The sequence below is a fragment of the Bactrocera dorsalis genome, chromosome 5 (genome assembly GCF_023373825.1).
Source record: "Bactrocera dorsalis isolate Fly_Bdor chromosome 5, ASM2337382v1, whole genome shotgun sequence".
Lineage (NCBI taxonomy): Eukaryota > Metazoa > Arthropoda > Insecta > Diptera > Tephritidae > Bactrocera > Bactrocera dorsalis.
The window spans coordinates 12785946-12812609 of record NC_064307.1 but is presented as its reverse complement, the minus strand read 5'-3'; the positions used below and the strand labels follow the sequence as shown (position 1 = coordinate 12812609).

At 37.4% G+C, this 26664-nt stretch overlaps 7 protein-coding genes across 7 annotated transcripts; 2 read left to right on the top strand and 5 right to left on the bottom strand.

The window, feature by feature from the left end:
- Positions 1-419: 419 nt before the first annotated feature.
- Positions 420-1178, bottom strand: LOC105226587 (forkhead box protein I3-like). The gene has a single exon (XM_011205552.3). The coding sequence runs from the start codon at positions 1139-1141 to the stop codon at positions 443-445; it is 699 nt and encodes a 232-aa protein (XP_011203854.2). The 5' UTR covers positions 1142-1178; the 3' UTR covers positions 420-442.
- A 5792-nt stretch (positions 1179-6970) lies between these two features.
- Positions 6971-7722, bottom strand: LOC125778875 (forkhead box protein D1-like). Its single transcript, XM_049458489.1, has one exon. The coding sequence runs from the start codon at positions 7660-7662 to the stop codon at positions 6982-6984; it is 681 nt and encodes a 226-aa protein (XP_049314446.1). The 5' UTR covers positions 7663-7722; the 3' UTR covers positions 6971-6981.
- A 2450-nt stretch (positions 7723-10172) lies between these two features.
- Positions 10173-10844, bottom strand: LOC125778699 (forkhead box protein D1-like). Its single transcript, XM_049457746.1, has one exon. The coding sequence runs from the start codon at positions 10842-10844 to the stop codon at positions 10173-10175; it is 672 nt and encodes a 223-aa protein (XP_049313703.1).
- Positions 10845-11778: 934 nt separating this feature from the next.
- LOC105226604 (forkhead box protein D1-like) lies at positions 11779-12590 on the top strand. The gene has a single exon (XM_049458490.1). The coding sequence runs from the start codon at positions 11832-11834 to the stop codon at positions 12504-12506; it is 675 nt and encodes a 224-aa protein (XP_049314447.1). The 5' UTR covers positions 11779-11831; the 3' UTR covers positions 12507-12590.
- A 5828-nt stretch (positions 12591-18418) lies between these two features.
- On the bottom strand, positions 18419-19140 carry LOC125778698 (forkhead box protein D1-like). The gene has a single exon (XM_049457745.1). It carries the CDS (start codon positions 19097-19099, stop codon positions 18419-18421), a length of 681 nt encoding a protein of 226 aa, XP_049313702.1. The 5' UTR covers positions 19100-19140.
- A 2754-nt stretch (positions 19141-21894) lies between these two features.
- LOC105226594 (forkhead box protein fkh-2-like) lies at positions 21895-22572 on the bottom strand. The gene has a single exon (XM_011205564.3). It carries the CDS (start codon positions 22534-22536, stop codon positions 21895-21897), a length of 642 nt encoding a protein of 213 aa, XP_011203866.2. The 5' UTR covers positions 22537-22572.
- An 896-nt stretch (positions 22573-23468) lies between these two features.
- Positions 23469-24296, top strand: LOC125778874 (forkhead box protein J3-like). Its single transcript, XM_049458488.1, has one exon. It carries the CDS (start codon positions 23515-23517, stop codon positions 24193-24195), a length of 681 nt encoding a protein of 226 aa, XP_049314445.1. The 5' UTR covers positions 23469-23514; the 3' UTR covers positions 24196-24296.
- Positions 24297-26664: the final 2368 nt, after the last annotated feature.

Genomic DNA, 26664 nt, shown 5'->3' with positions numbered 1-26664 from the left:
CCACATTAAGTAGCCGAAATATCTTTTGTCCTTAGTCCAACACCTGCCATAAAACTAGATCGTATAACAGTAGAGTTTGAAACCAAAGAAATGGTACGGAGCGTTTCATGCGAATCTTCTCACAGGTACACGATCGATGCCTAAACCAACTATTTTCTAGGAAAAGGGGTTTATATTGTGGGAGCTTTTAAATTTCTTTTTGTTCTACCAACCAAGGAAAGAAGTCTTTAACTTTCCCACAAATTCTACTATGACTAATATATGTGCAAACAAAAACAATATTTCATTTCTTTTTCAAGCTATGCCTAACTTTATTAAAAACAACAATTTCAATATATACTCGTATAATCTAATCCATCCTTAAACTATACTATTTACGATTAAATATTTACAAATTAAATATCCGCCTTCGACAACTCTTTCTGAAAGTAAAAAAGAGTATTCAAGCTGGTACATTCTGGGCCGCGAGAAATGCGATTTGTTGTTCGTGGAAGGCAAGTTTTTGATAGACTTCTTGGTGCTGCTGGTGAAAGTGCTGTTGCTGCAGTACTACTAGTTGTTGCTGCAGAAATTGCATTTGTTGCAGGTGATACTGGTACCAGGCATGCTGTTCCTGTAGCGCCTGAGCCAGCATGGTCTGATGAGCACTGTGTACCTCATGCGGCGTGGGGAAGTAAACAGCATTTGGCGCCTGAGGATGCGGTACACCATTCACCATCGCCCCAAGTACTGTAGCACTGCTGGCAGCAACAGGAGTTTGAAGTGTTTCCACTTCTGGACTAATGGCCCAATAATGTCCTCGCCCTGGATCGTCCATAGGTCGTGGAATTTTCTGGAAACACGAGTTTGTGCTCAGTGTTTGCCTTATCTGATTCTGCCAGCCCTGTTCATCCTTTCGGTAGTACGGGAAGTTCTCACTGATCCAGTTCTGTATAGCACTCAAAGTCAGTTTCCCTTCAGGACTGCTGCGGATTGCCATGGATACCAACGCGCTGTATGTAAAGTTGGGTCGACTTCCACACATATGTTCGTTAGGTGACATGGATCTATCAGATAGTGGTGGTGTCAGCGCTGGATTAGTACCATCGTTGTTGGCTAATAAATTACGAATCGAGAAGTTTGATTCTAAATGTTGGGCCATTTTGGATAAAAATTTAGAAAGTGTATAGTATGAGGCAAATTGAGTTTTCCACTGATAGTCTGTACGAAAGTCAACAGATGACTGATGACTTTTGCTTCAGAATTTTTCGTTTTTATACTCTTAGTCAGTTTTGTGTTGCAAAGTACTTGACTATGTGAAACTTATGTCAGAAGTGCAGTCATAAAATCAAGGTCAGAAAAAGGGATTATTGCTGCCATAACCAATGTAAAAAAGGTCGAAAAGTCATATGTCCCCAAATCCTGTCTCGTAATGAACATTAAGTGTGAAAACAATAAAAAATCATACAAAAGATGGCTAAAAAAGTTCAAAATGTCGTGTTAGGTAAAACGGCGATGCTTAAAAATATTATATGCTAGAGTATTAAGTTATCCTTTTTAATATTAGTGAATAATATCAGGTAAAAGAATGAGTCATTTGAGTTGGTGTTAACCCGAATCATTTCAGAATGTGGTATAGACAATATAACCAAAGTCACAAAATAATTGTGGCTTTCAGATGGCATAAAAATTGAATGGTCTCTTTTTCTAATATCGGTTAAAAAATAGATCATAAAAACAAAAGAGTTTACAAGTGAAAATATTGAATTCGCGTAAGCTGTATCTACGCCAGTAAAGAAGAAGATATGAAGTCGAGGCATTGAGTTAAGCTTTCTATGCATCAAGTTAAAGTCTTAATTCAAACATGTATATAAAAAACATATTTATTTGTCTTTTACTTACTGCCTTCAGAACACAGCCACAAAAAATATGTTCAATTTGTGCTTAAATTATTAAGATGTGGAAACTACTCGCCAAAACTCTGTGTCAGTTGCAGCTGAGAACACTGGCTAAGATATTGCAGGATCTCAGTAAATGAGCTCTAACCCATCATTATATACTTGTACATACTCGTAACAATGCTTTTATTGAAAGTCAATTAATCAGAAATTCTGTACCGAGGTGGTCGGAAAATTATATAGCTAGCATTGATATGAAGTTGGACTACACGACAGTCTATAAAGAAGCATTTCCTACCTGTTACTAAAACCACTCGGTGGCATTATCGGTCAGATGTATGGTTTTATAAGTTGACTTTTGATCAAAAAACGAACTGAAGTTCGTTATTAGTTCGAAAACGTGCAACCACTTCCAGACTGAATGACCATTGGTGATTTCTTCCATATCATTTACCAGCTAAGGTCATAATAAGCATTGAAGTGGCGTTGACTCTGTGAGACCAAAGAGACGATGTCGTCATTACCGACTTGTTTCGTTAAATCCACCGCAAGTGCGGGATCGCGAAGGACAAAACAATAGAATTAGACTCCAGTCACGTAACATAACACAGCAACTCGTCAGCTACCAAAAGCCACTTAACTGCTTTTGACATAAAAAAGGTCACTTAAGGTCTATTGTTTCTCACTTGCATCATTCTTTTGTTTTCAACGCGAGATAAAGGTTGGTTGACTTTTGATAAGGGATGGGATTAGCTATAGTAAGCAGGTAGAAGTTCACTCGCTCTAGCATTGGTAAGAACGACAGATCGAAGGCCTGTTTTACAGAAAAAGCGCCTTCGGCGAGTGACGATATTTTGCGTACGAGAAACTTTGCGTCAGATGAAGTCATGTTTTCTCGTCATTGTTCAGCTTTATTCGTACACTTGTGGTGCTTTACAGAACAAAAGATAATAAACAATACAATATTTGAAAGGATCAGTGGATCACTCGATGGCCTTCAAGATAATCTGCCACATGTTTTATGGGGTTTTCCAACAGTTATCCTTGGCGTGACCTTGATCCAGGAACACTGCGGTTAAAGTTGGTTTCACGCAACGATGACTTTCCGTGAGCTAGCCAAGTATGACAATGACAATATTTTCTTTGGGTTTGATAACCCGCAATGTTTTAGTTATAAATCTGTCGCTTAATTCGATAAGTGTATAAAATTGTATAATTATATAACTTTTAGCTAAAATTACCATTTCTTATAAATAGTTTTATCACAAATACATGATACTAACTTAAACCACTTCATTCAAAGTGCCTATCAATTTAAATATTAAAATTCATTTTCAATCCTCTCTCTCCGAAAATAGGAAATCGGATATTGTAACACTTTTGGCAGTTTCTTTATACTGTTATATTTGGATATGAGATAATATCGTGGACAAAACCGCAGAGCATTTAAAAATATTCCATGTATGTATATGAGTAAAAAAATATTTAATCTAAACGGTTTTTTTATTAATATTTTTTAATATATTAGTAAAACAGTTTCATAGTATCCGATACCAAATTTGAAAATGTACGAAAAGAAGGTTGGGCTGAAAAATTCGTAGGCTGGCATAGAAAATTGTTTACTTCGACAAAGTTTTATTTTACAATTCAATTAAGTTATCTTTGATGGCAATAAAATGATTATAGCGGTCAGAATTTTATATGATTTTTATAATAAATTTTACTTAAAACTCAAAACATGCCTTAGATTCAGCCGTTACCTCTTCATTTTTGCTTAATTACTTTCCAATGGCCATTCACTTGAGGTCCGAAAAGAGCAAGTAGCCACTACGGCCAGATCTAAGGGGCTCAATGGATGCAGAAGAAATTCGAAGCCTTGATCCTGAAAGTTTGACTTCATATTCATTGATTTGTGATGCGCTGCGTTATCTTAATTTTTTTCTACAAATGGGACCGTTTTTTCGTGGTTTCGCCTTTTAAACACTCCAACAACGCAATGCAATAGGCGTTGTTAATGGTTTTTCCCTTTGAATATAGTGGATTTGTATTATACCGTCAGCATCTCAAAATAGTGACCCCATAGCGTTGCCAGCCGTCTTTTGTGTCCTTCCACGATTTCGGGTCGGTTTATCATGTACAGTTCACTTGGCTGACTATCAATTGGAATTCGAAGTGTAATGATGTAGTCATGTCTCATCCAGTGTCACACAAAAACGCGTAAATTCGGATTTGATGCGACAGAAAAGCTTCAAACACTCTCACAATCATCAATTCGTGGTTACATTTGGTGGATTGTGAGCTCGCGTGGCTCTAAGTGTTTGCACAGAGCTTTTGCATACCTAAATATTCACACAATATATACGACGCACTCCGTTTATACATTCAGAGTCTCAACTGTTAAGGACAACTTAATATTACGGAAATCCGAAGTTACTTCATGACTTTTTGGATGTTTTATTGCTAAAAGCCTCCTTAGGGCGGGAACTGCCCTCATCGTCCTCGGTGTCTATTTTGACTCGTTTGAAGATTGTACTGAGATTTTACCAGATTTAGGTGAAACGTTAACCTATTAATAAGAAAAAATTGCCACCGATCGCTACTTTAGCATATAAATAATATCATATAAAGTCTACGTTCTTTGTAATATAAGCTTAAATCAGTCAGCTTAGTACTCTAAAATCTGATCTACGCCAGCGTCTCTCTTATAGCTGATATGAATCTTTTGAGTATACTATAGGTATACCACATTAAAGCTTCTCTTTTCAATTAACCGAACATTTGAGCTTACGAAAGGTGTGTGCACGGTCTGTTCCGCACAAATTGACTGATGACCAAAATTTGCTCAGCCCCCAACATTCGAAGGACGATTATTTGACCAAAAATCACAATTTAACTATTAACCACTTCCCATATTCACCTGACATGACACGTTGCGACTTCTTCTTTTTTGGAAAAATGCATTTACCCATGAAAGGAAAGCGTTAGTTAGACGTAGAGGCCATTCAAAATACTTGCACCAGCATACTGGCAGCCATAGCGGCCAACGAGCTAAAACACTCGTTCGAGATGCTTTTTGACCGTGCAAAAAGCTGTATTGAAGCAGAAGGAGGCAATTTTGAATAAAATAAACTGATTTTGCCGAAAATATCTTCTGGTCTGTTCTTTTTTTTTAAGTCCTGTTTACTTTGGAACCTACCTTGTATTACCGCACTTTTGGCATTTTGAGAAAGTCAAACTCATTCCAACACAGAAATGGCCTAGCGAATAAAAACGAAAACTTTCAAAGCAAAAGTCATCAGTCATCTTTCGGCTTTCATAGAAGATTACAACTCGAGAACTTAACTTATCTCGTATACACTCAGCTCTCTAAAGAGTTATCGAAAAGAGCTATCCACAATATTTTGAATAAAGCTTCTCGATTCTTAATTTGTTAGCGAACATTGACAATGCGAACCCAACGTTGACACCACCACGATCTGATATTTCTATGTTACCGAACGAGTCTAACGAAGGGAACTGTGGAAGTCGGCCCAACTATAACCATGGCAATCCGTAGCAGTCCTGATGGCAAACTGACTTTGAATGCTATACTGAACTGGCAGAATCAGATATAGCAGACACTGACTACAATTTCCGGGTGGTTTATCGTCATAATGTATGCCGGCAGTTATCCGTGATCCTAGTACAATAAGAAGAACTGATATCAGTCGCCTCGAACATATTATGGCAGGCTTAAAGACTCTTGTCGACTTTTGAAAGCCTAAGCTATTAATTTATAGAAGTACGTAGACATCCCAATAAACCGGTATCTTAGCTGTCCCAGCAGGACTCATTTTGAATCGACCAATTAACCTAACTCAACCTTGGGCTTCATTAATGCATTTGGTTTGGAAGAGGTAATAAGGGAGGGTGTAGAGCACAAAAGGCCAAAAATAGCAGTCCATAGCTCCATTGGACTACTGTTAAACTCAAAGTCAGTTTATTGAAATACTAAACTCAGACGCTTTTAAAGAAGAAATTCAAAAACAAGGCTTCCATACCTTATCAACAAAATAACGGGTGATTTTTTTGAGGTTAGGATTTTCATGCATTAGTATTTGACAGATCACGTGGGATTTCAGACATGGTGTCAAAGAGAAAGATGCTCAGTATGCTTTGACATTTCATCATGAATAGACTTACTAACGAGCAACGCTTGCAAATCATTGAATTTTATTACCAAAATCAGTGTTCGGTTCGAAATGTGTTTATCGACAAATTTTGTTCAGCGATGAGGCTCATTTCTGGTTGAATGGCTACGTAAATAAGCAAAATTGCCGCATTTGGGGTGAAGAGCAACCAAAAGCCGTTCAAGAACTGCCCATGCATCCCGAAAAATGCACTGTTTGGTGTGGTTTGTACGCTGGTGGAATCATTGGACCGTATTTTTTCAAAGATGCTGTTGGACGCAACGTTACGGTGAATGGCGATCGCTATCGTTCGATGCTAACAAACTTTTTGTTGCCAAAAATGGAAGAACTGAACTTGGTTGACATGTGGTTTCAACAAGATGGCGCTACATGCCACACAGCTCGCGATTCTATGGCCATTTTGAGGGAAAAACTTCGGACAACAATTCATCTCAAGAAATGGACCCGTAAGTTGGCCACCAAGATCATGCGATTTAACGCCTTTAGACTATTTTTTGTGGGCTACGTCAAGTCTAAAGTCTACAGAAATAAGCCAGCAACTATTCCAGCTTTGGAAGACAACATTTCCGAAGAAATTCGGGCTATTCCGGCCGAAATGCTCGAAAAAGTTGCCCCAAAATTGGACTTTCCGAATGGAACCACCTAAGACGCAGCCGCGCAGTCCATAGCTCCATTGGACTACTGTTAAACTCAAAGTCAGTTTAACGAAATATTATACTCAGACGCTTTTAAAGAAGAAATTCAAAAACAAGGCTTCCATACCTTATCAACAAAATACCTACCACTTCATTAACTTCAGAACGAGAAGCCACAATTTTTTAAATTATATCACATTTTATTAACTTAGAATATTACTAAAACTTATATTATAATACTTCGACTAATATTACACGCTATTTAATAGAGCATCTAAATTAAGTAGGAATTTGCTGGCCTCTCAAGAAAGCCATTTGCTGCTGGTGGAAAATCAGCTTGCGATATATTTCATCGTACAGCTGCTGCTGTTGCTGTTGCATCTGCAGTAGTTGTTGTTGCAATATATGCGCTTGCTGTTGATGGAACTGCCACACCTGCTGCTCATGCATTGCCCGCTGAGTGGCATCTATTTCTTGTGGCGTGGGGAAATAGACTGCGTTCGGCAACTGGGGATGAGGTACGCCCGTAAGGAAAGGCACAAATGCAGTTCCACTGCCAGCAACTGCTGCCACTTCCGGACTCACAGTCCAATAGTTACCACGTCCGGGGTCGCCCAAAGGTCGTGGTACTTTCAGGAAATGTGAGTTCGTGCTCAGTGTCTGTCTTATCTGATTCTGCCAGCCCTGCTCATCTTTTCGGTAGTAAGGGAAGTTATCACTAATCCAGTTCTGTATAGCACTCAAAGTCAGTTTACCCTCAGGACTGCTGCGAATCGCCATGGTCACCAAAGCGCTATATGTATGGTTGGGACGATTTCCGCAATTTCCTTCGTTAGACGACATCGATCCGTTCGGTGACATGGATACATCTGATGGTGGTGGTGTCAGCGCTGGGTTGGTGCCGTCATCGTTCGCTAACAAATTGCGAATAGCGAAGCTTGATTCTAAATGTTGGGCCATTGTGGAAAACTATTTGGAGAGCTGCGTGGTTGTGAGCTAAGTAAAATCTCAAGTGATATTCTATGCGGAAGTCAAAAGATGACTGATGACTTTTGCTTTACAAATTTTCCTTTTTATACCTTAAAGCATTTCTGTATTCCAAAGAGTTGGGTTAACTCCGACTTATGGCCAAAGTGCGGGAAGAAAATCAAGGTCACCCTAAGAGATCTAAGCTGACGCAACCTATGAAACCAAAGTCAAAAGTCTGAGGTTCTAAAGTCTGGTAACGCAAGAACAATGTAATTTAAAAACAATAGAATATAGCCTAACTTAGATAGACCTTTGCAAAATAAAAGATTTTAAAAATGTCATCACAGGTAAAGCAGCAACGCCGAATCAGTTATTAGAGGTACTAACCTATTCTTTTACTGCTCTGAGTAAAGGGCAGGTATGAGAATGGCGCTTACATCTTAGTAATGGATTTGCGATAGCTTTTTAGTGTGGTAAATGCTCAAGGTAACCGACCTTAGCGGTTATCCAGTAATATATACTTTTCAAGGCCGACGAAGTTCTATTGTTTAAAAGGAGCTTGGGTCTTGGAAATAAAAGACTTTGACAGACAATATAGGACACTTTTATGCAGAAGTCATTTAAAGCAGCATTGATCTTTTACCTGAAATAAGCTGCCTTTTGTTTTCAGAATGTATTGTTTTAAAATATTTTTTATCCTCTACTTAAGATTTATGCTGAGCTCAGAACAAACGGCCAGCTTTTAATGCCGCAGTGGTGGGCCAGACTGTAACCTTGGTCGTGTAATTTGACGGAATAATCTCCTTACCTACCGCAAGTGGGAAATATTTGCCCATGAACCCAGAGCTAGCAGCAGGTGGTGTTGGTAATATTGGTAATAGAACTGAGCTTGATAGTATGGGATGGGGTTGTTTTCGGTGACCATAGATACATATCTTGTATAGAAATAAATAGTGTGGTTTATGACTGATGAATATAAAATTATTTTCAATTATTATATTCCCGCTTATACTCCGCAAATTTCGTATGTTGGCCATGTTTTTCATATAATCCGAAGTGATATTGGTTTTATTCTTCCCGGGATTGTACTTTTGATATAAGTTCGACTTGATATTAGTCAAATTTATTTCAAAAGTATAGTCACATAGACAAGGTCATCATTATGTATTATAGCAGATGTAAACCGCAATTACAGTAGCATGAAAACCGCACTGAAGCACAATGCAATCAAGGTCAAAACATCCCTGACTTTTGTGAGGTAAAGCCGCTATTGGTCGTTGGGGTATTATCCGCCGCAACTGTATAATTGAACCGAATGAACAAAGCAGTTTGAGTACAGGTACATTTTTCCATACCTACATAGGTAGCCCTTCGTAAGCTCTAATGTTTTGAACCTGCATGCTAAGGTTTAAAATAGTAGTAGAATGAAATGGATAAATGTAACTGTGGGTAGGTTCCTGGATAGGTATTTGGTGTACGCTGAGAGTTAGGGGACATGCTAAGCTTAAACATCAGGCTCTGACTTGAAGATTTATACGTCAGAACTGCAGAGTATAATTGATGACGTGGTAAGGAATCTAATAGCAGAGTATCAAGATCAATGATATTATGCAAAAGAACAAAACGAAAAAATAATTATATTTTTTTCTTATGTAAATACTTACTTAATATGGTAGATATTTTATATTATATTATATATTATTGTATTTGCTTCATGCTAACCACTATATTTTGTAGTCAAATTGCTTTAGGTAAGAGAGTTAATATAAAATTTTCAACAATCTCCACACGTTTATCTTACATCATTTTAGTTGAAAACTTTCAGAAAAGTACAAAAAGTATAATGAAATTAATACATGTAAGAAAGGGCTATTTGTACGAAGAGAGAAAAAAAAATAATTTTAGTACTTTTGTGGTCGCACTTTTAACTAATTACAGAGCTTTCAAACTCCAATTTTCGTATAGTTCCAATTATTATTAATTGTTCTGTATAATTTGTCTAATCAATTTAGGTTACAGAATTCATTCTTTCAGTACACTCATTTCAACTATTCACCACATACCCCTGCGACTTGAGCCATTTAGTCATTTTGTCATAAATAACCCACTTGAACGGATTAGAGACGCGTGCATGTTGCGAGATTAGAACTTCTCTTAGCTGAGAGTTGCTTGCTGACCTGTGCTTGCTAAGCTTGCGGGAGATTCAAAGATTCAGCGTCAGAACAGTGGAGCACCGGCTCTTTCCCGTGATCGAATTTGGATAAGGGTACCCATTCTTTGCAAGCTCACCGAATGTACACTATCCAGCGATTCCACAGTAACCAGGCTTAATTTTTACTTTTGGTGTTTTTTAAGAAACAGTTAGAAAGTAAAATACATCTAAAATCTTGAATTTTATGTAACTTTATAATCTATCTCTTAAAGCTAATAACTTAAATTACTAAATATTTTATGTTTACGCAAAGTTAATATTTTTTATTTTCATTTTCAAATAATAATGCTTAAACTGAAGGTTTTTGAGCTGCAAAAAATGCGACTTGTTGCTGGTGGAACACAAGTTTTTGATACACTTCCTGGTGTTTCTGTTTGAACTGTTGCTGTTGCAAGATTACCAGTTGTTGCTGTAGAAACTGAGATTGTTGCAGATGGTACTGGTACCAGGCATGCCGATCTTGCATAGTCTGAGCCAACATGGATCGATGGGACTCCTGTATCTGATGCGTTGTAGGCAAGTACATCGCATTTGAAAACTGAGAATGTGGTACACCGTTCACCATCGCCCTAAGTGCATTCTTACTACCAGTAGCCGGTTGAGAACGAAATGGTCCCGCTTCTGCACTAATGGTCCAATAGTTTCCACGCCCTGGATCGCCCATAAGTCGTGGAATTTTGCAGAAACAAGAATTCGTGCTCAGCGTCTGCCTTATCTGATTTTGCCAGCCCTGTTCATCCTTTCGGTAGTAGGGGAAGTTATCGCTGATCCACTTCTGTATAGCACACAAAGTAAGTTTTCCCTTAGGACTACTGCGGATTGCCATGGCGACCAACGCACTGTAAGTATAGTTGGGCCGAATGTTCTGATGATCTTCGTGGGGAACAAACTTAGTGCTAGTCGAGACGGAGCAATCTAGTGGTTGTGGAGTTGGCGCTGGGTTAGCAATATGCGATGCCATTGTCGTAAAAGTTGTGTGGCAGTGTTTACGAAGGAAGTGAAATTCTCCAATTTTATGTTCGTCTATGCCAAAGTCAAAAGCGACTGATAACCTGAGCCTCAACAATTTTCATATTTATAGCCCAAAAAGTCAAGGAGATGTCAAAATGTGGTCATAAAATCAAGGTCACCAGAAGTATGGTGGTAAATGTAGTTTCTAAAAATAGAGATAAAACTTTGTGGCGGCTTTTTCGGGGGCATTTAAATCACTAAGGGTCTTTCGTCTTCAAGAGGAATTATCTAAGAATCAAAGGAATAGTATGAAGGAGAAATGGTTCCATACTGTCTGTTTTTTCAAAATTCCCTTAAAATTTAGGGTTTTAAGTGAGAGCGTACTCCTAAGTACTAATTCTATCTCATCTTCTGATTTAAGCACTTTTGAGAGAAATGTAACTTTGAGAGCTAACTGTTACCGGATAACCCCAAAATGCGATTACCTTCAACATTTACCACACGCAGAAACGCTTCTGAATATTCACTACGCAAACTCAAGCGCCACTGTTCTACCTGCCTCGTATGCACAGCAATAAAAGAAAAGGTTGACTTAGTACTCTAATATGTTAATTTATTCAGAGTCGCTCTTTTACCTGAAATGCCATTTTTAAACCTCACAATAGTTGCTTTCTGTAGGACTTATGTAGAGCTTCAATTTTCTATTGTTTTTATATTCCATTGTTTCAAGTTACTACTACATATGTTATGACTTTTTGACACTTTTTTATGTCGGTTTGGTCAGTGATAATCCCTTTTCCTGACCTTGATTTAATGACCGCAATTTCGACACTAGCTTGACCAATCGAATCCATTTGTAATACAGAAATGAATTAGGGTATAAAAACGGAAACTGTCGAAGCAAAAGTCATCAGTCATATTTTGGCTTCCACACAGAATATCACTCAAAAACGTAACTTATCTCGTATACACTGAACTCTCTAAACAGTTATCCACAATGGCTCAACATTTTGAATCTAGCTTCTCGATTCGTAATTTGTTAGCGAACGCTGACGGCACCAACCCAGCATTGACACCACCACGATCTGATAAATCCATGTCTCCGAACGAATCGATATCGTCTAATGAAAGGAACAGTGGAAGTCGGCCCAACTATACTTACAGTGCATTGATAACCATGGCAATTCGTAGCAGTCCTGAGGGCAAACTGACTTTGAATGCTATACAGAACTGGATCAGTGAAAACTTCCCTTACTACCGCAAAGATGAGCAGGGCTGGCAGAATCAGATAAGGCAGGCACTGAGCACGAACACTTGCTTCTGCAAAATACCACGAGCTATAAATGAACCTGGGCGTGGAAATTATTGGGCACTTCAGCCCCAGCAGCCGGTTGTTGGCAGTGAGACGGTGATTGGAGCGATGGTGAATGGTGTACCGCATCCTCAGGTTCCAAATGCAGTGTACTTTCCCACACCACAAGAAGTACAGGGAGCTCATCAGCAACATGCTTGGTACCAATATCACCTGCACCAAGCGCAACTTCTGGAGCAGCAACTTATGGGCCTGCGACAACAGCAGATTCAACACCAGTACGAGGAAGTGTATCAAAAATTTGTTTTCCACCACCAACAACAAATGGCATTTCTAAGCGCTCAAAAAATATCAGCTTAAGCAGTATTTTATCTGTGCTGTCGGAAGAAAGTTGAGGGATGTTTTTCCTACCTTTCACAACAAGTGCATCTAATACAGCGGTACGATGAAGTATACCAAAAACAAATTTCTATCTAATTTTAACAGTTCGTGATATTAGTTTAATAATTATTGTAGGTATAATAATATTATAAGTTAGTAAAATTTTGGAAAAAAAGATTATGTACTTTACTTTTCTTGTTAAATTTAACCATGATGGCTGAAGTAGGACCCGTTCATCCTCTTAGTAATTTATTGGACATCCAAAGCTTTAGCTTTAGTATTATATTTTCTGATGATTTTCTCTGAAAGCGATGTGGCTTTTGTTCCCCATTTGGTTACAAAATGTTTTATGAACTTTTCACTTAATTTCTTTGTCATGGTGAAATCTAAAAATTTTGAAAGGAAAGAACGCAGTTGAAATCTCAATGTTTTCATAATGAAATTTAAAGTAGCGAATATGAAATACTCAGATATGATGGACTGTGCGAAATCGGAGGAAGAAAGGAAGCACATAAATTAATCTTAATATTTTCTAAAGATTACTCAAGAACTACAAAACTTAATATATGAAGTAGCACCGAAAGTTCTTTATTCCAAAAATCTTTAAACAATACTTCAAATTAATGTCAAATGTATGAGCATTGAGCAGAATATTAGCTTTTGTAATCGGCAACCATCAATAAAGAAGAAGAACCGGCAATTACATTGGTGAAAGTTAGGTTCATATGAGCATATTAAAACGCTAACATAATTCATTTAGTTCTAGAAAAAACAAGAGACACTAAATTAATTTATTTATAAGATACTAGAAGGAATGCGTTTATCTGTGTTTATAGAATTAGCAGATATGAAAATTATCCTGTCATCGCTATTAACCTTTGCCTTCAAATATGAGAATATCGCAATTTTTGGTCTTAAATGTTCGAGTTCAATATAAAATTGTGTTTATAAAAACGAAGTATATGTAAGCTCCAACTCGCTTCTAGTTGCAGAAGCCTACCAAGCATGATATGACCATATAATCAAGGTCATCAAAAACGACAGTTTACTAACAATATCATCAAGGCCACAATATGATTGAGGTTTTCCGGTGCCACAAAGATTGGAGAGTCTCATTTGTTCTTTGGCTTTAACTGGTCACACGTATGGTTAAAAAATATATCAGGAAACCATAGAGGTTGAAGCCAAAGGAACAGTACGAAGCCATTGATGTGGATCATTGATTTGGATTGGCGATGCCAAGCCAAATTATTTCTATAGAAAAGGTTACATAATGTCTCTGTTCTCTACCATTTTAAAGCTCTAATAGGTCATTAAAGCAGTGACTATGGAAAGGAAGAATATAAACTAAAGTTAAGCTAAACTAACACATGGTTCTAGATAAAAGCATGGCCTTTGTAATTTTATAAAAAGCCGCGAGTACACCATAAATATTTTTAGATCTATATAAAGATCGACGCATTGAGTTAAGCTTCTTAAACACCAACTAAAAGTGTTAATTTAAATAGAGGGAAATATATATTTATTTGCAACAAAAGATGTGTTCCATCTAGGCATAAATTAAATTCAAATAATATAATTAAATTAAACACACGTCCTATTTGATTTGGTTTTTGCTACCGTTACAACACTTTGGAACCATCCATCACCCGAGAGGCATTTTTATATACTACATTATTTACATCAAATATACAATTGTTTCCGAAAATAGTTAGCGTTTAACACATAACACATAATACCTCGAAAATATATACCAAGCTAACTTTTTTTTACTAACCATACTGTGAACCTCTCTAGAACGCAAATAATTTCCAAATCAGAGTAATTGTGGTTGAGATGAATTTTCTTTCGCAATGTACTCAATTTATTATCTAAAAGATCTCTGAATCTATCTATCAAGCAGTCATTATAAAATGATTACAAAACCAGTAATTACAGTTGACAGAGAAATCACCAGCCAAGGTCATTACATGCTTTGTAGTCGCGTTGACTCCATGAGACCAAAAGGCCGATGACGTCATTGCTGACTTGTTTCGTAAAATCCACCACAAGTGCGGAATCGCGAAGGATAAAACAATATGATTTGACTACAGTCACATAACAAAACAAAGCAATGAGTAAGCTGCCGAAAGCCACTTAATTGCTTTTGACATAAAAAAGGTCATTTAAGATCTATTGTTCCTCCCTTGCATCATTCTTTTGTTTTCATCGCTAGGTAACGGTTGGTTGACTTCTGCCAAGGGAGCGGCTTAGCTATAGAAAGCAGGTAGAAGTTCACGCACTCTAGCATCGATAAGATAAGCAGGCAGGCCTCTTTTTAACAATAGAAAAAACAACTTCATATAAATCTGCCATCTGCCGTCTAGTTGAAGGCTGGTTTATCCTGTAACAGTAACATCAAGTGCGCAGAGTTTTTACGAAACATGTGGTCCGGTTAAGTGACGATATTTTGCGGAAGAGGAACTTTGCGTCAGATGAAGTCATGTTTTCTCGTCACTGTTCGCCTTTATTCGTATAATTGTGGTGCTTTACAGGTCAAAAGATAATAAACAATACAAGGTTTGAAAGTGAAAGGGGATTACTCGATGGCCTTCGAGATAATCTGTGACTGTTTTTGAGGGGTTTTCCAACAATTATCCTTCTTTTGACCTTTATCTAGGAACACTGCGGTTAATATTGGTTTCACGCAAGTATGACTTTTGGTGAGCTAGCTATGCACGACAGCAACAATATTTTCTTGGGGTTTGCTAACTCCCAAACTTTTTCTAATAAAGCTGTCGCGGAATTCGCTAAACGTCCAGCTCAAATTGTATATTTATATATGTAGCTATAATCTAAAATTCGAATTTCCTATCAATAATTTTATCAGTAATGCATGAGGCTAACCTAAGACACCAAAATGCCTCTGAATTATAGTATTCAAATTCATTTTCAATTTCCTCTCCCAAATAGAGGAAATTGGATATTGTGAAACTTTTGACAATTACCTTATACCGTTGTATTTGTATGCGATTGAGTAGAATAATATATTTACCTAAAGAAAAGCTAGTCAGATATGTACGAATTTAGTAATGATATTATCAGGGATAAAACCGCAGAGCATTTAAAGAAAGTTATCTTGATGAAACTGAAATGGAGCCATTTTTTTGTAATTTCGTAACGGGTGGGCCATATAAAATTTTAAATTTAAAAAGTCAATAAAAAATGGCTTGATATTTTTAAAAGGTCTAACATTTATTTAAAAGGTTGTTTTATGAAATTTATTTGTGGAAAACAATTTCGGACAAATGGCCACCGTAGCTGAATTTACAGTAGCTTATCTCATCCACCCAATTTTGAAGTACTTTCTCGGTGAATTCAGGCCTTATGGCAGCTACAGCAGCTTGAATCTCGTACTTTAGATCTTGAATTGTTTCTGGATGGTTGGTGTAACATTTATCTTTAACAGCTCCCCACAGAAAATAGTCCAACGGAGTTAAATCGCAGCTTCTGGGAGGCCAATTCACATCACCTCTTTTGCTGATTATGCGATTTTCGAAGATAGGGCGTAAAAGATTGAGTGTAGCGTTTGCTGTATGGTACGTGCGGGTTTTCTGTGCCCCAAATGCGGTAATTCTGCTTGTTAACGTAACCATCGAGGTGGAAATGAGCCTCGTCCGAAAAGATGATTTTTCGGTAAAATTGACCATCCTCGGCCAAACGATCGTCTGCCCAATATTTCCCAGTTTTCTTCTAGGGAATAGCAACCCATTTCGTAAATTCTAGACTTTTTACTATATATCTGTCACTTTCCGAATCGTATTTGACGTTTCCAATGTCGAAATATAGATAATTCAAATTTAAAACGTTAGATCGCCCACCCGTTATTTTAAGCACTTCAATAACGTAATGCAATAGTCACTGTTACTGGAGATGGCTCAACATTACCTTTATTTTGTGTCTATACACGCTTTGGAGTCGGTTCATCATGTGCTGTCCAATCGGCTGACTGTCGATTGGACTTCGTCTTCATCTTTCACCTAATGTCACATATAAACGCAAAAATTCATTTCTATTACGATAGAAATGCTTCAAACACCCCTCAGAATCATCAACTGGTTTTGTTGGATTATGAACTCGCGTGGCTCTCACTTTGCTTAAAGGTTTCGCACACCTAAATATCACTCACAATATATCCAACACATTCCCTTCATATCTTCGCCAATTTCACTTTACAAGCTTTATAGAGGCAATTTTTTTGATGTTTTCGTCAGTCTAAGTCTCTTTATTTCACTGCCTTCATTGTCCTCGGTGCTTATTTCGCCTCGTTCCAACATCGCAAACCTCTCTCAACGCTGATTTTCCCGGTGCAAATTTAAAATAATGTTTATCAATCCAAATCTATTCGGCAACTATATTTTCCCCCCAAAAAGCAATGCTTTGTTCTTACCGAAATGGTATGGTACGGTATAGAAATGGAACAGCTTCAGCTTTGGTGCTATTTGAAGATATTCTTTGAAAGTGTGATGTTTTTTGCTCGCATATATTGGGTTACAAAGCATTTTATGCACTTTTCATTTCAACTATTTTAGTAAGATCTAAAAGTTTAAAACTCTTGAGAGAAGCATAGTTGAAATCTCACAATTTTGATAATGCGATTTTAAGTAGCGAATATTATGTTTTTGTATGTTACAAGTATGTACTGAACAGAAACGTAGGAGGGAAGGAAGCATATAAAATTATTTTAAACTTTTCTAAAGATCACTCAAGAAATACAAATCCTAATGTGTGGAGCAGCATCGAAAGTTCTTTATTCCAAAAGGTGCTTAAACAATACTTCGAATTAGTGTAGACTTTGTATATTTCTAAATTCTACTTACCGATTTCATTTTATCTGTTTTGAAAACTGAAGTATTGAATATTTTGGTCATTTAATGAAAAATCTGAAATCTATTAAAAGAGTGCTTTGCCGGCAATAGGATAATGTATAGTATGTACAACTTTTGTAAAGTGGTTCGACTAATCAGTATAAATTCTTTTTTGCTTAATATTTAACAAAGGCGACTTGGTTTATTAAAACAGGCGCATATAAATAAATATGAAAACATAAGAACAGTAAATTAAACGCGGGTGGTCTGAGCAGAACAACAAGAATGTGGAATATAACCTGGGACAAAAATAGGAAACCCGAATTTCCAAGAGTGGCAGAATCAGATAAAACAGACACTGACCATAAACTCTTGTTTCCAGAAGGTTGACAGATCGCGCTTATATTTGGCTTAGTAATTAAAGACAGTCTTATCAACTTAGCAAAGCATATTTTGTTGAAATATCATCTACTTTGGGACTTTTTCCGGGTGCTTTATTGCTATAATGTATGCCGGTAGTTATCCGTGATCCTGGTACAATAAGAGGAACTGATATTAGTCGCCTCGAAAAATTTATGGCAGGCTTAAAGACTCTTGTCGACTTTTGTAAGCTTTTGATATTAATTTATAGAAGTACGTAGACATCCCAATAAACCGGTGTCTTAGCTGTCCCAGTAGGACTCATTTTGAATCGACCAATCAACCTAACTCAACCTTGGGCTTCATTAATGCATTTGGTTTGGAAGAGGTAATAAGGGAAGGTGTAGAGCACAAAAGACCAAAGATGGCAGTCCATAGCTCCATTGGACTACTGTTAAACTCAAAGTCAGTTTATCGAAATACTATACTCCGACGCTTTTAAAGAAGAAATTCAAAAACAAGGCTTCCATACCTTATCAACAAAATAGCTACTACTTCATAAGCTTCAAAACGAGAAACCGCCATTTTTTAAATTATATCACATTTTATTAACTTAAAATATTACTAAAACTTATATTATAATACTTCGACTAATATTACACGCTATTTAATAGAGCCTCTAAATTAAGTAGGAATTTGCTGGCCTCTCAAGAAAGCCATTTGCTGCTGGTGGAAGATCAGCCTGCGATATGTTTCATCGTACAGCTGCTGCTGTTGCTGTTGCAGTTGCAGTAGTTGTTGTTGCAGTATATGCGCTTGTTGTTGATGGAACTGCCACACCTGCTGCTCATGCATTGCCCGCTGAGTGGCATCTATTTCTTGTGGCGTGGGGAAATAGACTGCGTTCGGCAACTGGGGATGAGGTACGCCCGTAAGTAAAGGCACAAATGCAGTTCCACTGCCAGCAACTGCTGCCACTTCCGGACTCACAGTCCAATAGTTACCACGTCCGGGGTCGCCCAGAGGTCGTGGAACCTTCAGGAAATGTGAGTTCGTGCTCAGTGTCTGTCTTATCTGATTCTGCCAGCCCTGCTCATCTTTTCGGTAGTAAGGGAAGTTATCACTAATCCAGTTCTGTATAGCGCTCAAAGTCAGTTTACCCTCAGGACTGCTGCGAATCGCCATGGTTACCAAATCGCTATATGTATAGTTGGGACGATTTCCGCAGTTTCCTTCGTTAGACGACATCGATTCGTTCGATGACATGGATACATCAGATGGTGGTGGTGTCAGAGCTGGGTTGGTGCCGTCATCGTTCTCTAACAAATTACGAATCGCGAAGCTTGATTCTAAATGTTGGGCCATTGTGGACAACTGTTTGGAGAGCTGAGTGGTTATGAGCTAAATAAAATCTCAAGTGATATTCTGTGTGGAAGTCAAAAGATGACTGATGACTTTTGCTTTTAAAATTTTCCTTTTTATACCCTAAAGAATATCTGTATTCCAAAGAGTTGGACTCTGACTTATGGCCAAAGTGCGGGAAGAAAATCAAGGTCACCAAAAGAGATCTAAGCTGACACATAAAAACCGAAGTCAAAAGTCTGAGGTTCTAAAGTCTGGTAACGCAAGAACAATGTAATTTAAAAACAATAGAATATAGCCTAACTTAGATAGACCTAGATAGAGTTTAAAAATGTCATCACAGGTAAGGCGGCAACGCCGAGTCAGTTATTAGAGTACTAACTTAACCTTTTCTTTTACTGCTCTGAATAAAGGGCAGGTAGACGAATGGCACTTATATCTTAGAAGTGGATTTGCGGTAGCTTTTTAGTGTGGTAAATGCTCAAGGTAACCGACCTTAGCGGTTATCCAGTAATATATACTTTTCAAGGCCGATGAAGTTCTGTTGTTTAAAAGGAGCTTCGGTCTTGAGAATAAAAGACTTTGAAGCGGAGACAATGTAGAACATTTTTCTGCAGAAGTCATTTGGAGAAGCATTGATCTTTTACCTGAAATAAGCTGCCTTTTGTTTTCAGAGTGTATTGTTCTAAAATATTTTTTATCCTCTACTTTTGAAGAGTGGTCTCAGAACAAACGACACTTATAGTTTTTTAAGCCGCAATGGTGGTCCACAGTGTAACCTTGGTCGTGTGATTTGACGGAATAATCTCCTTACCTACCGCTCGTGGGAAATATTTGTCCATGAACCCAGAACTAGCAGCAGGTGGTGTTGGTAATATTGGTAATAGAACTGAGCTTGATAGTATGGGATGGGGTTGTTTTCAGTGACCATAGGTACATATCTTGTATAGAAATAAATAGTGTGGTTTATGACTGATGAATATAAAATTATTTTCAATTCTTATATTCCCGCTTATGCTCCAGAAATCTCGTATATTGACCATGTTTTTCATATAATCTGAAGTGATATTGGTTTTATTCTTCCCGGGATTGTACTTTTGATATAAATTCGACTTGATATTAGTCAAATTTATTTCAAAAGTATAGTCACATAGTCAAGGTCATCATGAAGTATTATAGCTGACATAACCCGCAATTACTGTAGCGTGAAGACCGCACTGAAGCATAATGCGATCAAGGTCAAAACATCCCTGACTTAAGTGAGGTAAAGCAGTTATTGTTCGTTGGGGTATTATCCGCCGCAACCGTATAATTGAACCGAATGAACAAAGCAGTTTGAGTACAGGTACATTTTTCCATACCTGCATAGGTAGGCCTTCGTAAGCTCCTATGGTTTGAAGCTGTATGCTGAGGTTTAAATTAGTAGCTAAGTGAAATGGTTGCTTTTAACTGTGGGTAACTGTAGGTACTTGGTGTACGTTAAGAGTTAGGGGACATGCTAAGCTTAAACATCGGGCTCTGACTTGAAGATTTATACGTCAGAACTGCAGGGTATAATTGATGAAGTGGTAGTAATTCGATAGCAGAATATCAAGATTATTGATACTAGATCTTTTAATATATATTTTTCTTATGTAAACACTTACTTAATATGGTATATATTACATATTATATCATTATTGTATTTCGTTCATGCTAACCACTAAATTTTGTAGTCAATTTTTTTTATAACAGCTTATATAAAATTTTCAACAATCTCCACACGTTTATCTGACATCCTTTTAGTTAAAAACTTTCAGAAAAGTACGAAAAGAATAATTGAATTAATACAAGTAAGAAAGGGCTATTTGTACGAAGAGAGAAAAAAAAATATTTTAGAACTTTTGCGGTCACATTTTAACTATTTACAGACCTTTCAAACTCCAATTTTCATATACTTCCAATAATTATTAATTGTTCTATATAATTTGTCTAATCAATTTAGGTTACAGAATTCATTCTTTCAGTACACTCATTTCAACGATTCACCACATACCCCTGCGACTTGAACCATTTATTCATTTTGTCATAAATAACCCACTTGAACGTATTAGAGACGCGTGCATGTTCCAATGTTTAGAACTTTAAAGTATGGGTAAACAATATTCTCGCATGCCGGCAAAGCTTAAGACTTTGAGTCCAGAAATTTAATAAGACGCCTAACAAAAGTCAGTAAAGTTGATTCGTAGATAGTATGATAAGCAAGATGCTGCAAACTTGCTCTGGCAAAAACTGCACTGTGGAGGTCAAAGTACGTAGATGTTTCCTCTTCAGGTTTCATTTTTCAACTATGAAAAGTCGCTGCTAACACTGTTAGGTTTCCTTCAAAAGCTTTAACCTTTCTGCGCGATTGCCAAAAGGACTTCGTTCATTTAGCACTCCCATTACTACTCCATAGAAACTTAGCTGAGAGTTGCTTGCTGACCTGTGCTTACTAAGCTTGCGGGAGATTCAAAGATTCGGCGTCAGAAATAAAGAGGACAAGGAAGAGTTGGCTCATTCTCATGAACGAATTTGGATAAGGGTACCCATTCTTTGCAGGCTCACCGAATGTACACTATCCAGCGATTCCACAGTAACCAGGCTTAATTTTTACTTTTGGTGTTTTTTTAAAAAACAGTTAGAAAGCAAAAAACATCTAAAATCTTTTATTTTATATAACTTTATAAGCTATCTCTTTAAGCTAATAACTTAAATTACTAAATATTTTATGTTTAAGAAAATAAATATTTTTTATTGTCATTGTTAAATAATAATGCTTAAACTGAAGGTTTTCGAGCTGCAAAAAATGCGGCTTGCTGCTGGTGGAACACAAGTTTTTGATACACTTCCTGGTATTGCTGTTTAAACTGTTGCTGTTGCAGGATTACCAGTTGTTGCTGTAGAAACTGAGATTGTTGCAGATGGTACTGGTACCAGGCATGCCGATCTTGCATAGCCTGAGCCAACATGGATCGATGGGCCTCCTGTATCTGATGCGTTGTAGGCAAGTACATCGCATTTGAAAACTGACAATGTGGTACACCGTTCACCCGAAGTGCATTCTTACTACCAGTAGCCGGCTGAGAACGAAATGGTCCCGCTTCTGCACTAATGGTCCAATAGTTTCCACGCCCTGGATCGCCCATAGGTCGTGGAATTTTGCAGAAACAAGAATTCGTGCTCAGCGTCTGCCTTATCTGATTTTGCCAGCCCTGTTCATCCTTTCGGTAGTAGGAGAAGTTATCGCTGATCCACTTCTGTATAGCACACAAAGTCAGTTTCCCGTCAGGACTACTGCGGATTGCCATGGCGACCAACGCACTGTAAGTATAGTTGGGCCGAATGTTCTGGTTATCTTCTTTGGAAGCAAACTTATTGCTGGTCGAGACGGAGCAATCTAGTGGTTGTGGAGTTGCCATTGCCGTAGTAGTAGTGAGACAGTGCCTACGAATGAAGTGAAATTCTCTAATTTTATGTTCTTCTATGCCAAAGTCAAAAGCGACTGATAACCCGTGCCTCAACGATTTTCATATTTATAGCCCAAAAAGTCAAGGAGATGTCAAAATGTGGTCATAAAATCAAGGTCACCAGAAGTATGGTGGTAAATGCAGTTTCTAAAAATAGAGATAAAACTTTGCGGCGTCCTTTTCGAGGGAATTTAAATCATTGAGGGTCTTTCGTCTTCAAGAGGAACCTTCCGAGAATCAAAGGAATAGTCTGAAGGAGAAATGGTTCTATACTGTCTGTTCTTTCAAAATTCCCTTAAGATTTAGGGTTTTAAATGAGAGTAAGTACTTATTCTATCTCTTCTTCTGATTTAAGCACTATTGAGAGAAATGTAACCTTGAGAGCTAACTGTCACTGGATAACCCCTAAATGTGATTGTCTTGTATATTTACCTCACGCAGAATCCCTTCTGAACATTTACTGCGCAGATGTAAGCGCCACTGTTCTACCTGCCTCTTATGCGCAGCAACAAAAGAAAAGGTTGACTTAGTACTCTAATATGTTAATTTATTCAGAGTCGCTCTTTTACCTAAAATTTTATTTTTAAACCTCCCAATAGTTGCATTTTGTAAGACTACTGTGGAACTTCAATTTTCTATTGTTTTTATATTCCATTGTTTCAAGTTACTACTACATATGTTATGACTTTTTGACACTTTTTTATGTCGGTTTGGTCAGTGATAATCCTTTTCCTGACCTTGATTTAATGACCGCAATTTCGACATTAGCTTGACCAATCGAATCCATTTGTAATACAGAAATGGATTAGGGTATAAAAACGGAAACTGTCGAAGCAAAAGTCATCAGTCATATTTTGGCTTCCACACAGAATATCACCCGAAAACGTAACTTATCACGTATACACTGAACTCTCTAAACAGTTATCCACAATGGCTCAACATTTTGAATCTAGCTTTTCGATTCGTAATTTGTTAGCGAACGTTGACGGCACCAACCCAGCATTGACACCACCACGATCTGATAAATCCATGTCTCCGAACGAATCGATGTCGTCTAATGAAAGGAACAGTGGAAGTCGGCCCAACTATACTTACAGTGCATTGATAACCATGGCAATTCGTAGCAGTCCTGAGGGCAAACTGACTTTGAATGCTATACAGAACTGGATCAGTGAAAACTTCCCTTACTACCGGAAAGATGAGCAGGGCTGGCAGAATCAGATAAGGCAGACACTGAGCACGAACACATGCTTCTGCAAAATACCACGAGCTATAAATGAACCGGGGCGTGGAAATTATTGGGCACTTCAGCCCCAGCCCCAGCAGCCGGTTGTTGGCAGTGAGACGGTGACTGGAGCAATGGTGAATGGTGTACCGCATCCTCAACTTCCAAATGCGGTGTACTTTCCCACACCACAAGAAGTACAGGGAGCTCATCAGCAACATGCTTGGTACCAATATCACCTGCACCAATCGCAACTTCTGGAGCAGCAACTTATGGGCCTGCGACAACAGCAGATTCAACACCAGTACGAGGAAGTGTATCAAAAATTTGTTTTCCACCACCAGCAACAAATGGCATTTCTAAGCGCTCAGAAAATATCAGCTTAAGCAGTATTTTATCTGTGCTGTCGGAAGAAAGTTGAGGGATGTTTTTCCTACCTTTCACAACAAGTGCATCTAATACAGCGGTATGATGAAGTATACCAAAAACAAAATCTATCTAATTTAAGTATTAAAATAGTTCGTGATATTAGTTTAAGAATTTATTATGTTGAAGATATGATGATATTATAAGTTCATAAAATTTGTAAGAAAAAAAATTCTAAACTTTACTTTTATTTTTGAATTTAACCAAGTTGGGAGAAGTTTTGTCTTCTAAATGAGTTGAGGCTATTGCAATTTCCTGTTTGTGAATGATCGAGTTCAATATAAAATTCTGTTTTCAAAGAACGAAATATCCTGAGGGAAGCCGAGTGAATATTAAACGACTAATTTTGAAGTCAAATTTGTTGAAAGTTAATTGATTCTTTATTGTTTCTGCTTTCGATCTTGTTTTCTGTACTAACAGACGCCAAACAAGGTCAAAAAAGCAGTGTCTCTAGATGGGAGAAATATAGATAAGAAGGTTTAAAGTTGACAGGTGCTTAACTTAATTTTTAATTGCTATATTCGTTACTGAAGTTGTGTTTTTATAGAAAATTATCATTTCACTTTGACTATGAAAATAAATTTTTAAGAAAGCCACCGTTAAGCCAAAGAACGTTGAATATTAGTTACATATTTTCAAAGTTTTCAAGACATTTGCGGCCCGTTTTGCGCTGTAACTGTCCTGCGTCTGCCGTAACTGCTTTTCGACCACTCCCGAGCACATTGTCTGTTTATTAGACGCTCAATAAAAGCGTAGTTTATTATATTAGCGCGGATGGTAGTCATTTACGATAGACCTTGCGTAAATATCTAAGGCTCACATCTGCGAGCTTCAGTGGGTTGTGTCCAGTAGTTTTCACAACCAACTTTTGACACTTAATTAAATTTTATAAGTAGTAAATTATGCACAGATTGAGCATATTTGTTGTTGTTGTGTTATCAGCACAGTTTGTGGAAGCTAAAGGCAAATAAGCATTCGTTTTTTTTTTTACTTGTTCTAAGACTTTTAGTAGTGATTTACAGAGCTTAAGTCATATTGACTTAACTTTCGCACTTTATAGAGATTTGTAATTAATAAGACGTCGCTCATACCACATGGTGTACCGGCGGTTAATTGAATTGGGATTATCATTTTGTAACGAGTTTATGATAATTATTATGATTAACATGTAGGTATATTAATATTGTAAACGGTTAAAGTAATAAATAAAAAGTCGCTCATACGTCGTGGTGGTGACTTACGAAGTATAAAATGTGGAGTTCAAACACATTGTGAAGATGGGTTATCAAAGTACAAATTTTGAAATAAAACTTGCTTGCGGATTTATGTGTTATATAATCGAAGTGATAAAATCTCGCAAAACATTTATGACCACTGCTTTAGAAGTAGACATTATCTGAAAATTTTTCTTACTTAAACGTTTCTAGATCAGATTAAAAATAGCAATGCCCGCTTGTTTCAGCCGCCTCCAATCCATAAAGTCTTAAAAGCCACACCTTATGCACATATATCATTTCTCTACGGCAGCAATTACCCCCACTTTAGCATTATGGCAGCGATTAAATGAAAGACTAACCCTTTTCACGTCTCGCAACAGCTTTCGCCATTACTAAGACAAACGGAAATAAGTCATTGTGAATAAGCAAGAAGGCAGGCATCGAAAAGATATTCACACGTGACATGTCAGTGTGAGAGAAAACGTTTTCATTATTATTTTTTTTTTTGTAGTACTGCAAACTTGCTGCATATTTTTCTTTGTTTCAAAATTTACACATTCTGTCTGCCCGAAAATACAAAAACCAACGAATCGTGTTATTGTTATTTTTGCCATATCTTCCTGCACATATTGATCTTTTTGATATATTTTTTTTATATTTTTTTTTTTCATTTTTTTCATATTTTTATATTTTCCATACACTTAAATCTTCTTTTTGTTACTCCTTTCTGCCCACTGATGCAACCTGCAAAAACAACAACACGTAAAAAGGCGATTTGCGAAAAGTAAACTGTGGCTGGAAGCGAAAACAAAGCAAAGTGTAAATAGTAAAGCACGGAAAGCGACAGAATAAAGCAAGAAAAAAGTACGAAATTGATGGCGTCACACGTAAATCCGTAGCGACATATCCGCAGAGAAATTCAACAAGAGTAAAATTAAAAAAAAATCTGAACCAAAAAGCACAAAGTCTGGCAACAATACTAAAAAGACAAAAAGGAAATATTTTTTTGTTTTTCTTTTTGTTGGCAAAACTTTTTGCGACAAAATATTACAGCGAACGACTGAACAATGAACCCGTCATTGTGACACCCGACAGCACACGACGCGGAACGTGTGCTACGCGGCTGGTAATGACACATCTCTCAGCTTACGTGCAGACCATGCTGACCACCTGAACTGTAAGCTGCTAAATAGTGAAGCCGTTATTTGGAGG